This window comes from Dromiciops gliroides, chromosome 5 (genome assembly GCF_019393635.1).
Source record: "Dromiciops gliroides isolate mDroGli1 chromosome 5, mDroGli1.pri, whole genome shotgun sequence".
Taxonomy (NCBI): Eukaryota; Metazoa; Chordata; class Mammalia; order Microbiotheria; family Microbiotheriidae; genus Dromiciops; species Dromiciops gliroides.
In genome coordinates, this window is record NC_057865.1 from 196,427,249 (window position 1) to 196,440,262 (window position 13,014).

At 42.6% G+C, this 13,014-nt stretch overlaps 1 protein-coding gene across 2 annotated transcripts; it reads right to left on the reverse strand.

Annotated features, from left to right (window-relative positions):
- Positions 1–1,371: 1,371 nt before the first annotated feature.
- Positions 1,372–11,983, reverse strand: GABARAPL1 (GABA type A receptor associated protein like 1). Of its 2 annotated transcripts, none has more exons than XM_043966612.1 (5): positions 11,585–11,983; positions 6,074–6,152; positions 5,001–5,119; positions 2,898–2,959; positions 1,372–2,696 (listed from the first exon to the last, which is right to left on the reverse strand). In XM_043966612.1, exons 1-5 carry the CDS (start codon positions 11,672–11,674, stop codon positions 2,636–2,638), a joined length of 411 nt encoding a protein of 136 aa, XP_043822547.1. In that variant the 5' UTR covers positions 11,675–11,983; the 3' UTR covers positions 1,372–2,635. The 2 variants fall into 2 exon arrangements, with proteins under 2 accessions (XP_043822547.1, XP_043822546.1); XM_043966611.1 differs by lacking the exon at positions 11,585–11,983 and adding an exon at positions 11,267–11,505.
- Between the last annotated feature and the right edge of the window lie 1,031 nt (positions 11,984–13,014).

Consider the following 13,014-nt stretch of genomic DNA (forward strand, 5'->3'; position numbering starts at 1 on the left):
TTGTCTCTCACTTAAGTATTTTTAGTCGTCTTTCCTCAGTTTCTCTTTGCAGACCCATCACAGATTAATTTTATCTTTCCAATTCCATTTCCTTTTAAAGATAAGTGCTTGGGAGGGGCAATAATGAAAATGAAGCTGCAATAAGTTTATATGACTTATTTCCCATTACCTTATAAGCTTTTCCATGGAAGAAAATGTCTTACTCAGTACTTACACAACAGATAATGTTCCAGAGGAATAAGGGAAAAGACTAGATCTGTAATTTCATTGGTATAAAGAATTCCTGAGGACAGCTAGGTGTTGCAATGGATAAAGCACTGACCTTGGATTCAAGAGTACCTGAATTCAAATCTGATTTCAGACACTTGACACTCACTAGCTGTGTGACCCTGGGCAAGTCACTTAACCCTCACTGCCCCGACAAAAAAGAAAAAAAAAAATTCCCAGGGTATAAGGAGCTCCCTGATGAAAACACTCCCCCCTCCACCAATTAATGCATTTTGTACCTTCACTGCCATTTGTAGTCTTAAGAGAGTTGAGGGTTCAATGACTTGCTCCAAGGGCAGTTCATTATATATTTTCAGTGTTTCACATATCCATGACTTCAGCGTAGGTATTGCCTCCAAAACTAATTGTCATAATTGACATGGGTTGTGAGGCCTCTCCTTCATCCCTACCTCCCGCCCTTCTCCCTTTCTCTAACACACAGACACAATCACCTGGTGGCCAACTGCTGATGAGCATCTCCTAACACACATCTAAACTGGTTCTTGGTTGACAGTTTAAGACTAGCCCTACACTTTAAGCCTTTCCAGGTTTATAAAAGGACCTGCTGGAAGTTCCATGGTTTTTCAGTAATTCCTACCATGAAGAGGCATCAGTATGGGACTTTAGTGAGGGCATTTTATATATATATATATAGCCTACTGGTTATCTATGGTGAATAAACTGGAGTTGAGCTCTAAGGTTCAGGAAGAGATAAACAATGTCCATGAGTTAGACCCCTGCACTATACCTCTTCATTTGTGTTATTTAGCTGGTATGGGTTGCTGTGTGACTAAGGGGGGGGAGGTTGGAAAAGGGCAGCCCTTCTTAGGATACTTAGTGATCAAGTGCCAGGTATGTACAGGTAGTTGCTGACTAAGAGCTATCTTATAGAACCAGTCCCCGTGTTGTCTCTGAGGTGTCCACTTAAGCTTCAGTGGCAGCCTTTCCTGCACAGGAGTGTTTGTGAACATATACATACATTTAACATCCATCCACACAGGCACATACTCATCCATGCTTGAAGGAATTAAGAATCTCGACAACTGACCAATCAATCACCAAACACAAACACACTAAAGAAAGACACAGTTACTGAGTCTGTGGTTGATCTTAAAGTGTGCAATTATTTTATTTCCTTGCCCTGACAGCAAGAGCATCATTTACACAGGAACCTGCAGCTAGTACAACAACTGACAAAGAGAGGTGTCTCCCCATCACAGGGGACCAGGTTTCCAACAAAGCAACAAGATGGAACTAAATGGCTGAGCTCGACACATCTTTCCCTTCCCCCCTCCCCCCACCTTCCCCAGAAGAGAAAACAATAATCAAAAGTCACAAAATCAATCAGGACCCAGAACTTTCTAACCAGCAGCTTTGATGAATGAATACAGAACAAGGGAGTTGAAATTATCCACCATTTATAAGTGCATGGGAGCAAGAATGCTAGGAGGGAGTTAATCCCCCCCTCCTCCCCTTCCCCTGTGTCCAGAAAGGTGGGGTTTAGGAATGATAGAGAAGACTCCCACCTATAGTCGGGAATGTTTGAAGGTTATGTAAGTCATGGGCAGATAGGGCTTCTTGTTCTGTACTAAAAGAGACCCAGAGAGAGGCTGGGACAAGGATTCTCGATAAATTCAGTTTAGTGATTTTATATCAATCTTGCCTATCTTCCTTTCCAAAGTCCACAGAACTCAAGAACCACATTCTTAGTGATTTCACCACCACTGGGAGGTTTCATCAGACAATAGAATGGAGGGTGAAAAGAAAGGAGTAATTTTTTAGGGTCCTTAATGACAAAACAAGTCTCCTCTTTGGTCCCAAGGCCTGGGCCCTCATTTTAGAAAGACAAGAAGGAAACACCAAATGGGACAGATGCAAGCTCCTGGCCCAACAACCTCCATAGAAGACAAAGGGGCAAACTCTCCCCTTATCCTCCACACTCCACGTCTTTCTCTACTTGTCTGAAGTCTGGAGATAAAAGCCCCAAAAGCCAGGCAATAGTGGTTATAACGCTAGGGCCATATTCCCCTCTGAGATGGATACCTAGGGATATTTGGGGAGAATAAAGCCCACAGTAGGAGTATGGAAGAGATGTCGCCAAGGAGAGATGATTAAAAACAAGTTTGGTCAAATACTGGGGGTACAGTCAGAGCCTTTTCTTCTGTCTCTCCCACACACACCCCACCTACCAATGTATCAAAAACTGAGTTTCCCACTCCTCAGGTCAGGGTAAGAAAACTGGGAAGTCCTCCCTGGACAGAGACTATCTGAAAACAACTGCCCAACCCTTCCATCTAGCACAACAAAGGCTAATTTCTCAGGGTGGGAAGAGGGCAGGAAGGAGGGATGATCCCATCTCCATTCCCAATCATACATGTCGAACACTTCCCCCAGCCAATCCAGCAGCTCTGTCCTGCAATGCCTTCTTCCTGGGCCAGGAAAGTAGCAAAAGATATCAAGTGAGAAGGTAAACAAATGATGGTGTTTGTGTGTGTATGGTGTGTGGTATAGCGATTCCAGTTGTCTCAGGCTTCAGCCTCCTCTCTGCCCACCCCCAAATCCCCACACACACCCTTTCCCCCACCCCCCCAAGTCCAGCTGCTCCCGTCTGTTTGGCCCCTGCCACTCACTTCCCGTAGACGCTTTCATCACTGTAGGCCACATAGAGAAAATAGTCTTCCTCATGGTTGTCCTAGGGTGAAAGAGAGGAATGATGAGTAGTCCCGAATCTTCCCTCAACCATGTGACTTTAGGCAAGTCATATGACTTTTCTGTGCTGCAGTTTCCTCATCTGTAAAATGAGGGGGTTGTACTAGATGATTTCGGAGGCCTCTTCTAACTAGTGAGAATTCTGTCATAAACTCCCAAAAGATCCAGAGGGATTAATGAAGACACAACTGAGATATTAGCAAGGTATGGAGCAGGGTCAGGTGATACCTGTGGCATACCATATTTTCAAAATTGTTGTATCTTTTTCTCAATCTACTCAGCTATATTAACCAAGACTGAATGAATCAATTCATCCATTTTGCTTGTACATCCTGGGGAATATTTTCAAAACCACCTTTCACTAGAAATAAGGAATCAATATTTCTCTAGTCTAAAACTCCTTTCTAGATTTGTCTTCTTAGGAAAGTAGGTAGAGGTCAAGAACAAAAGACCTTCCTCAGGGAAACTGCATTAAGGGTAAGAACCAGTATTTAGCACAAAAGTGCTTTTGATCCAGTTAAGAAACATTGCTCTCCACACAGCCAGAGTCTGGTAGGTGATCTACTTAAGGGAAGGGCGGGGTATTGATAAGAGTATTGAAAGAGAGCAGTCAAAGAATTGAGAAGATCTACCTGAAAATGAGGGGATTATTCTGGAATGTTCATCTCAAACTGAATTTGAATGTATTATAAACTTTTCCTCCTATGTTAATTTAATTTGAGATGTCCCAGAATACCAGGGTGTGGGGGAGACTATGTAAGCTGAGTCTTATTTTTAAAGTTATCAACATGTGGATTTAGAATGCTAAATAGTTAAAATTGTTCTTGGCAAATTTTCCCTTCAACACACAAATCTTCATTTTTTCTCTTTGATAATCCATTCATTGGATTGTGAGTGATTATATTACCTCTCTAAGAGTTGGACAGGTAAATTTCCCTTAAGTGTCTCAACCAGTTTTGTGAACAGAAGGATTTATCTTCTCTGGGCTGGTTGGTTTTGGAAAAGCCAATGATTCAAATGTATTAAAAGTCTACAAGCAGTACAAACTGATAAAACTGCATCAATTTGAGAAAATGCACCTTCCCTCTTGCACAAGCAAAAGGTTATGGAAAATTTTATATACTGCTGCTGTACTGATTAGTTTTATTTGACTTGCTTTTTTCCTTCTTATATTTTTTGGTTACAAGGGATGTTTTCCTGGGTAGGAAATCGGAAAAAGATATTTTCATAAAATAAGGTAATATAAAAACAAAAGATCTAAGTAAAAATTTAAATTAAAAATTTTAACTATAAAATTCACAAACTATAGGGGCAGCTAGGTGGCTCAGTGGATATGGATAAACCACTGGCCCTGGATTCAGGAGGACCTGAGTTCAAATCCAGACTCAGACACTTGACACTTAGTAGCTGTGTGACCCTGGGGGCAAGTCACTTAACCCCCATTGCCTCACAAAAAACCAAAACCAAAACAAAACAAAAATTCAAAGACTTTAAAGATGAAGCTATCTGTACTATGTTCAGTCATTTATTGGTTTGTTGCCATCCAAACCTGACTGAAACAAAAAATGCAAAATACATGTTTCAGAATTTTCTAATTATGCCTTAGTAGCAATTCCAGAAAAGATTAGGGCAGGAATGGGAGAAGACCATGGAATTTGAAATCTGGAATGGGCATCATCCATCTAAAGCTTTCAGTTTATAGATGAAGAAATGGAAGGGGGAGGGCGGTGGTGTTAAGTTACTTGCCTAAGGTCACAAATGAGAAAGGATTTGCAAACCTTTAAAGCACTATGTAAACCGTAGATGTCATCCACTCCATCCAGATCATTGGAAAAGCTGAAACTAGAACCCATGTCTCCTGACCCCTAGTGTAAATGCTCTTTGAGTAGACTTGAGCACTGACCATTACACACTAAAATGAGGGGAAGCCCCATCCACCCTCACCACACTTTCTATGAGATACTCAGATAACAGGATGTGAAGCTCCACAGATGACAAGGTATTCTTTGGATTGGCATCATTACCTCATAAAGTTGGCCCATGGTAGCACTAGTAGGAGGGATAGTGTTGTTGACAAAGAAGAATAGGGCGTCTTCTGGCCGAAGGTGGATCCGCTTCCGAATTAAAAAGTAGAACTGGCCAACTGAAGGGAGAGACAAGGGAGAAGTTTCAGATGGGCATGTAGAGAACAGACAGAAGGCTAAGAAGCCACAGACACAGCAGCATCTAACTTATAGACAACATCTGTGCAGTGGGGCAAATCTCTTATCCTTGTCTCTGAAGTGCTGTCAGGGCTCTTGCCCCCTGTTGCTTCCTGGATCTCCCAAATGTCCTGTAACATTTGAGCCTTTCCCAGTCACCTCTTCCACCTACACAATGTTAAACCTGAAGTACATTGCTATAGCTGATCAGTTAGTTGTCCATTAGTAAAAATCCTCAAGCTTCAAAGAGAAAATTTTTTAAAGTATCCCCCCCCAAAGGTCTTGAAACTGACTTGTCTTGTGGATGTTATTCTGATCTTTGTAGCTGCTCTAACATATGAATCCAGATGATGGTTCCCTGTAATTAATCTAATCTTAATCTTTAAGACAACAATACTCTCAGGTATAATCATTATCTATGTCCAGAGCCCATCCATGGCGGTTGGGAAACGAACCTTTAATAAGAGGACACTGGAAATCGAGGCCTCATAGTCAAACCTACAATTAACCCTGGGGACAAATAGAGGAAATTCACCGACTTGTATATGGTGGCCATCCCAGACCACTTAATGGGACATAAAATTGAATTCCATTGGTGGTTTTTACATAACTGCCATATACAACACAATGTTGCAGCCAAGGTTGATTCTTAAAAATAATTAAGAATTTCTAGTCAGTTGGAGGGGATTCTGAGACCAAAAAAAGTTAAAAATTTTAAAATTTTAGTCACCAAGTAGGTTTGGAGATGGGATTTAGGGACAAATGTTTTGTGACTTGTTTCAAATTGAGTCTAGGGAATCCAATGTATCTCCTCCAGCTTTGCACTCCCACACAATCTCTTTACCAGGAAAAGCAGATCATCTTTTGCACAATAAAGTGAGGGGATGTGGACTCACCTGTAAGGTCAGAGGGCACCAGGTACTTCCTTTTGTCCAGGTCAGGGACTCTGGCTTTAGGTGCCTTCTCCACAATTACCTGTTATTGGAGATATAAGGAGAGATTTAAATGAGCCTTTATAAAATTAAAATTAAATAGATTTTCTGCATTTACATCATTTTCATTTCTGAATGAAAAAGACCTTCCTTGCCTCCCCCATCTATTGTAAGAATTTTTTTTAAAAAGGAAAATAGTAATTCAAAACTAATCCCCATTAGTCAAGCCCAAACAAATCAGCCCTCATTTATTTTAATTTCATTTTTATTCTGAACAGACATCAAATACAAGGAGCATTTCTGTATATATTTTAAGAGTAGGAGAGAACATGAAATGGTGATTCTCTATTACATTATAAAAATACAAAAGCCTTTCTTTGGTTTTCCTTAATGTCTAAGCCCCTCAACCTAGCTTCCCACATTAAAAAAACAAAACAAAAAACCAACCCTCTACTAACAAATGGCATAATCAAACGACCTTAGATGAAAGTTTCTATAGCACTGCAAATTGAATAGAGAACAGTCCTCATTTAACAATTTAGATTTTCATTCTCCCATTTCCCTAAATGCCAGTACCCTGTGCTCTACAGGTAAATGAGCTGTATGTAAATGTTATGGAGAAAAGCACAGGTAAGGGGAAAAGAAAACCAGTAGAGCCCAAAGATTTTGTGGCTTTAGAAAAAGGGGAAAAAACAGAAAAAGCTGCAAAAGTGTGAAAATAAGTGGGAGAAATTAATCAAGAATTTATGATACAAAAAGGAGTCTATTTGGCACTCGAAAGGAGCTCATGTCCTACTAGGGGGAGGGAGCATATATATGAAATACATGAGGGAAGGGGGAAAATCAAGGCAGTCCTCTGGAAAGAGGGTCAGCGGCTTAAAAATCAGTGAACAAGAATGCAAGGGGTCAGATTTAAATATGTATATGTATATATACATATACGTATATAGATATAAGATATATATCTTGGATATCACATTGGTGCTAGAAACTAGAGGATGAGGTGGGCTAAATTTCTGGAAAGAACTTTCAAAGCCATTCAAATCAAGAACTGGATAATTGTAATTATTCGGCAGTTACAAAGAATGACAATGAGCACACCCCAGTACAAGACAGTCTTCACTGTGATACTCAGGAGACAGCTTGGTGGAGGAATGAAAAGAATGGGCAAACTAGAGGGCTGGCAGGGGGAGGCAGGCTGGAGACCATAAAAATGGCTAGAGGGAAAGAATAGGTTGGAAACCCAAAATCTTGTGTTGAAAGACCCATGCGATCTCTCTCTCCCAGATTCTTATTCTACCTGGATGGTTCTGGGGGGAGGGAATTTAGGGGGTTTTGGTTGGTGTTCCAGGCTAAAACACAGATGTCAGGAATCCTACTGGGAAGACAGGTGGAAAATAGACCCAGATAAGATAATAAAAGGTCCCATGGAGTGGCTAAAGTATAAATTTTGTTGTTCAGTTGTGTCCAACTCTTCCTGACCCTATCTGGGGTTTTCTTGGCATATCCTTGCGCATTTCCTTCTCCAGGTTCATTTTATAAAGAACTGAGGCAAACAGTTATGTGACTTAGCTAGAGTGGCCCAGCACCGTATCCGCTGTGCTATTTAGCTGCCCCTTGTTAGGAGAATGCTTTGTAAACCTTATTAAAGTGCTCTATAAATGTGAATATATTAATATTTAGGTCTGGCTTTCTTGAAATGTTTGTGGTACAATGGACAGGGCACTGGGTCTGGAGTTTGGCATACCGGAGTTAAAAATCAAGCCTCAGACACCTAGCTGAATTCCTACCTCAAGTGTCTTGCACTATAAAATGAGGGTAATAATTAGCATCTACCTCTCCAGGGGTAGTTGGGAGGATTAATTGAGATAATATTTGTAAAGCATTTAGCATATAATAGTAAGCACAATATACACAGTGCTATAACTGTTTTGGACAAAGCTTAGCTACTGTCAGACATAAGAGAGCAATGTCCCCAAACTGAAGAAATTATAGATCCTAACAAATCAAGTAACCGATAAATTTGATTTTTACCAATGAGCAAGTCTTTGGAGAGAGTCTGCTCCAAATTATAGGACTAACAGGAAGGTAGGCAACTTGTTACCATAGAAAATTCACTGAATTGGGGTCCGTGCTCTACAATTACCTGTGACCATGAGCAAGTCACTTAACCCTTCCGAGCCTCAGTTTTCTCATCTGTAAAATGAGGTTTCTTAAGTTTAAAGCTTAGAAAAGACCTTAGAACTCACCCAGTCCAACCCTTTCTTTTGGAGAGATGAGGAAACTATAAAGTTCAACATTTGTTAGGTGACTCACTCATAACACTCACAGTTGAGTACTCTACTATATCAGCTTTAAGTCAGAGGGAACTAAGTTATCAGTACTCTGGGGTCAAAACGATCAAATCAATTCACTGTATGTATTTAGTATGTATTTAGGACCTACTAAGTAAGTGCCAGCGCATTGTGTTCAATACTGGGAATACAAAAACAAAAGTTCCTGGCCTCAAAGAGCTTACACATTTTATTGGGAGAACCAACATCTACATAGGTTTATGAAGAACAGATACAAGATAATGAACAGGAGGCTAAGGGCACTAACAGATGGGGTAGGGGTTGGGGTGTGGGGGGAGAATCAGGAAAAAGTCTCTTTTAAAATGAGGTCCTTATGCCAGATCTTGAAGACTAAGGATGCTAAGAGGTAATGTGCCCATTCTGGGGGCCACCATATATATAAACAAGGCAAAAGGTGAGGAATGGAGTTGTATATAAGGATTTGTAAGGAGCCAAGGTTTCACTAGACTCTAGGGGGTAATGTATAAGGTGGTTAGAAAGGTAGACTGGGGCCAAGTTGTTTAAAGTATATATGATCGGAGAGTTAATTACCATTAGAACCATTAGAGTGACTGAAATGACATGATCAAATCTTTAGAACAATCTTGGACTCTAGTATGGGGCAGAGAGACGAAAGGTAAGGAAAACAATTTCAAGGCTATTTTCAATAGTCCAGGCAAGATTTGATACTGTCATCAAGTAGGGTGGAGAGGTGACAGATGAAAAAGGCATTGGTGGAAGGAGAATAAAGCAAGAGAACACTAGAATGGATATGAGAGGTGAGGGAAATGGCAAGATTCAAGGTTATAAATCTGGGTTGACTAAAAAGGGCAACTAGGTGGTGTAGTGGATAGAGGGTTAAACCTGGAGTTAGGAAGACTCATCTTCCCGAGTTCAAATATGGCTTCAGATACTTACTAGTTATGTGACCCATGGCAAATCACTGAACCCTACTTGCCTCAGTTTCCTCATCTGTAAAATGAGCTGGAGAAAGAAATGGCAAACTACTCCAGTAGGAAAACTCCAGAAAGAAACCCGTAGGTTTGGAAGGCAAAGGAAGAAGGCATTTTGGACATTGTTAGTTTGGGATGTCTATGGTATATAACCAGTTTGAAACATCAAATAGGCAGTTTGTGATCAAGAACTAGAGATCAGGAAAAAGTCATTTTTATGCTGTTCAGTCATTTTTTCAGTTGTGTCTGACTTTTCATGACCGCCTTTGGGGTTTTCTTGGCAAAGATCCTGGAGGGGTTTGCCATTTCCTTCTCTGGCTCATTTTACAGATGAGGAAACTGAGGCAAACAGGGTTAAATGCCTTGCCCAGGGTCACACAGCCAAGTGTCTGAAGCTGGATTTGTAAGATCCTTGAGGGCAGGGGTTTTATCAATTGCCTTTGTATCCAGTAGCATAAGTGAGAATGTACAGAAGTTAGGGGGTGCGCTATAGACAATGATCAGGAGAACCAAAATCAAAACAAAACAACCCAAAACTAATATCAAAAAATACCAGAAAAGGGTAGGGTAGCCAACAATGTCACACACTTCAAAGAGGTCAAGAAGAGAGTGTTTACTCAGTCATCTTTTCTCTTTAACCAAATACTAATCAGTATGTCCACTGGGAGATGTGGGAGGTGACTAGAAAAGGGGACCTCCCTAGTCCCCTTCTTTGAGAGGGTGACTGACTGGGGGCAGCTAGGTGGCCCAGTGGATAAAGCAATGGCCCTGGATTCAGGAGGACCTGACTTCAAATCTGGCCTCAGACACTTAACACTTACTATATGTGGGACCCTGGGCAAGTCACTTAACCCCCATTGCCCTGCAAAAAGAAAAAAAAAAGAGAGGGTGACTGACATTCTGTAACTGGATCCAGATGTGGCGAGATGGCCTACCTTGTTTCCAAGCCTTGTTTTCCAAGCTCAGGAAATGTCAGTCTCAGCCTTTAAGAGCAGGGACACAAAGGCTATGAAAATAAATGCTGCCTCATATCCCCATTATCTTTACCTCCAGATCTCCCTCCTGGGTTAACTGACTTCTAAATTTTCCATCAGTAATGTCAATCAATACCCTCCTCTATCACTCTGCAGGGAGTAGGGTAAAGTCATTGATCTTTTTTGTTCCCTCTCCATAGCCCTAGTCCTTGTACCCACATCTCCCAATCTCTGCGGTCTATGCTCCCTCTACCCCACCCCACACGACCTCCACATGAACCTGTTTTTACCCAAATCCAAACGGCCTCACTTTCACTGAGGCCCAGCAGACAAGTATGGGGGGAGGGGGCGCAGCCGGGCGGAAGGGGCAGAAAAAAAGCAAGAAATCAGATCTGAAAGGAGACCCCCACCCCCAACACCCCTGCCCAATTCCTGCTTTTTTCTTTGACAAGCCACAGAGTCTGGTGAGAAGCAATAAGTCACCAGGAAAAGGTTCTCTCCCTCACAGGCATGAATTTTGAAGCCAAGGATGATGAAGCAAACTGGTTGCTGCGCAGATAATATAATATGCCCTTGTTTGCCAAACCAATTCGGTCTTGTGGTTCTTTTTTAACCTGTTTCCCTATCCAAGGGATGAGAGAGGAAGGAGCCTGTGTCTGTCTTCCCCCACCCAATTAATTCCAAGGACAAAAGGTCTAGAAGCCTTTGGACAGAACCCGAGCTGAATAAACCACGTAAACAAACAGCGCAAACCCGCAGAGCCATCGCCATAGTGGCTACCCTGTTTAACAGCTTTCTCCCTGGATTCGTACACGCAGTCAAGAAAAGACCCCATCCTACCCATTCTCACCCAAGAGCGCCGCATCATGAACACAAGCAACACCTACACAAACGCACCTGGCGCACTCCTGAGTCACGGGGCTTCATCTCCGAACACGCACTCATCATGACAGTGATGGTGCATTGCCCCCATTCCTCAGGGTCACAACAACACATTCTCCAACACGGCTGATGCTCAGTCTAAAAGGGCCCCTGCTACTAAAAGTGGGGCGAGGGACGTCTTCAGTATGGATTCCCAGGGAACATTATTAGGGAACTGCAGACTAAATGTCTTCCAGGGAACCTTTCCTGATCCTTGGGTCTGTCCGCGTCTCCATCCCCTCCCCCTCCCTGTTCTCTTCCTCCCACCCTCTTCCAGGCCCCCAAGCCACTCACAGGGACTCTGTCAGGGTATTTCTTCCGAATTTTCTCCCCTTCTTTTTTCCGGTACTCGAAAGGATGATCCTCCTTGTATTGGAATTTCATGATGCTCCGCAGCGTCTCCGATCTCCCCTAGGGGCCTGGCTCTGGCGGAGTGGATGGATTCTCTGAATCTGGTTTCCCCCGGTCGGAGTCCAGTAAGAGATACGAAGAGCTTTGGCGTTGCCAAACACCGCTGCCCTGCTCACTCTGCCCCACCAGACCGCTGAGAGCGCTCAGAACTGAGGCCCCGGGTGGCCCAGGCTGGGAGGTGAGGAGAGAGCCGGCGTGGGGGTGGGGTAATCCTGCAGGGTTCTGGGAAGAGCCGGGAACACACAAGCAACACAGTAGCAAGGCTGGTATTGTGACGTCACAAAGCCCCGCCCTTCCCTCCCCCACAATGTTCTAGACCGTCCCGGTCCTGTCTCCAAACCGGGGACCAACGAAAATATTGTTCAAATCAGCTCACGATATTCGCTTCCCTTTTTTTTTTTAATACGCTAGTACAAAATCTATTAAATGAAAACATCGCATGGTTTTACACCCCATTTGTTTTTATTCGCTATTGAATTTCTTGAGGCAAGATACAAAATGTGTTCTCCCCCTCCACTTCGTCGGGGGGGATTTTTTTGGTTGAATCCAGGAACAATTACCAAAGATTAAAGTCCACCCCTTCTTAGCACGTTGGGGTTTGTTGGCTGTGGTGGGGGATGTGAAAGGGCTGGGGGAGGAAAACCTGCAATGTTTAGAGCAAATACAATAATATTCCGACGCTCTGTCAGCCTTTCCTCTAAGGGTCCTTTCGGATTACCTGGGAATCCTGCCCCCCCGCACCTCCGTGGCCTGCATTGTTTTTGTTTCTGTTAAAGCTGCAAAGTGATGGGCTGAGCAACAACATAAACAAGGTGACTCAGGGGTTTAGAAGGATAGAGAATGGGGGAAAAAATGTAATCCTGGCCAGGAGAAGCGATGGTGCTGGAGTAGAATTTCCCTCTAAGTGGACTCTTCCAAATCTTGCTTCCAGCTCTTTCCCTACCCTCCTCCTAGAATCGCTAGCGTTGCAAGGCCTCACTCCTGAAAGAAAGAAAAACAGAAATCATGTGATGAGGATGAGCTGGGCCTTACCCACAACTGCCTGCAAAGAGAGTTGTCAGCAGCCACTAGGGCTGAATTGGGAAAAGGAGGTAACCGGGGATAAATCCAACATCACGAAATATTAATAGCATTAGAATAATAATAACAGGTCTGATTTAAATAGCTTTAGGTTACGATGTACTTTTGCACCGTTACCTTGACAACTATCCAGGAGGCAGATGGTGTAGTTATTCTTATCTTTATGGTACAGATGAGGAAACTGAGACCAAGAGGAATTAATTGACTTGGCTAAAGGTCAAATGGCTACTAGC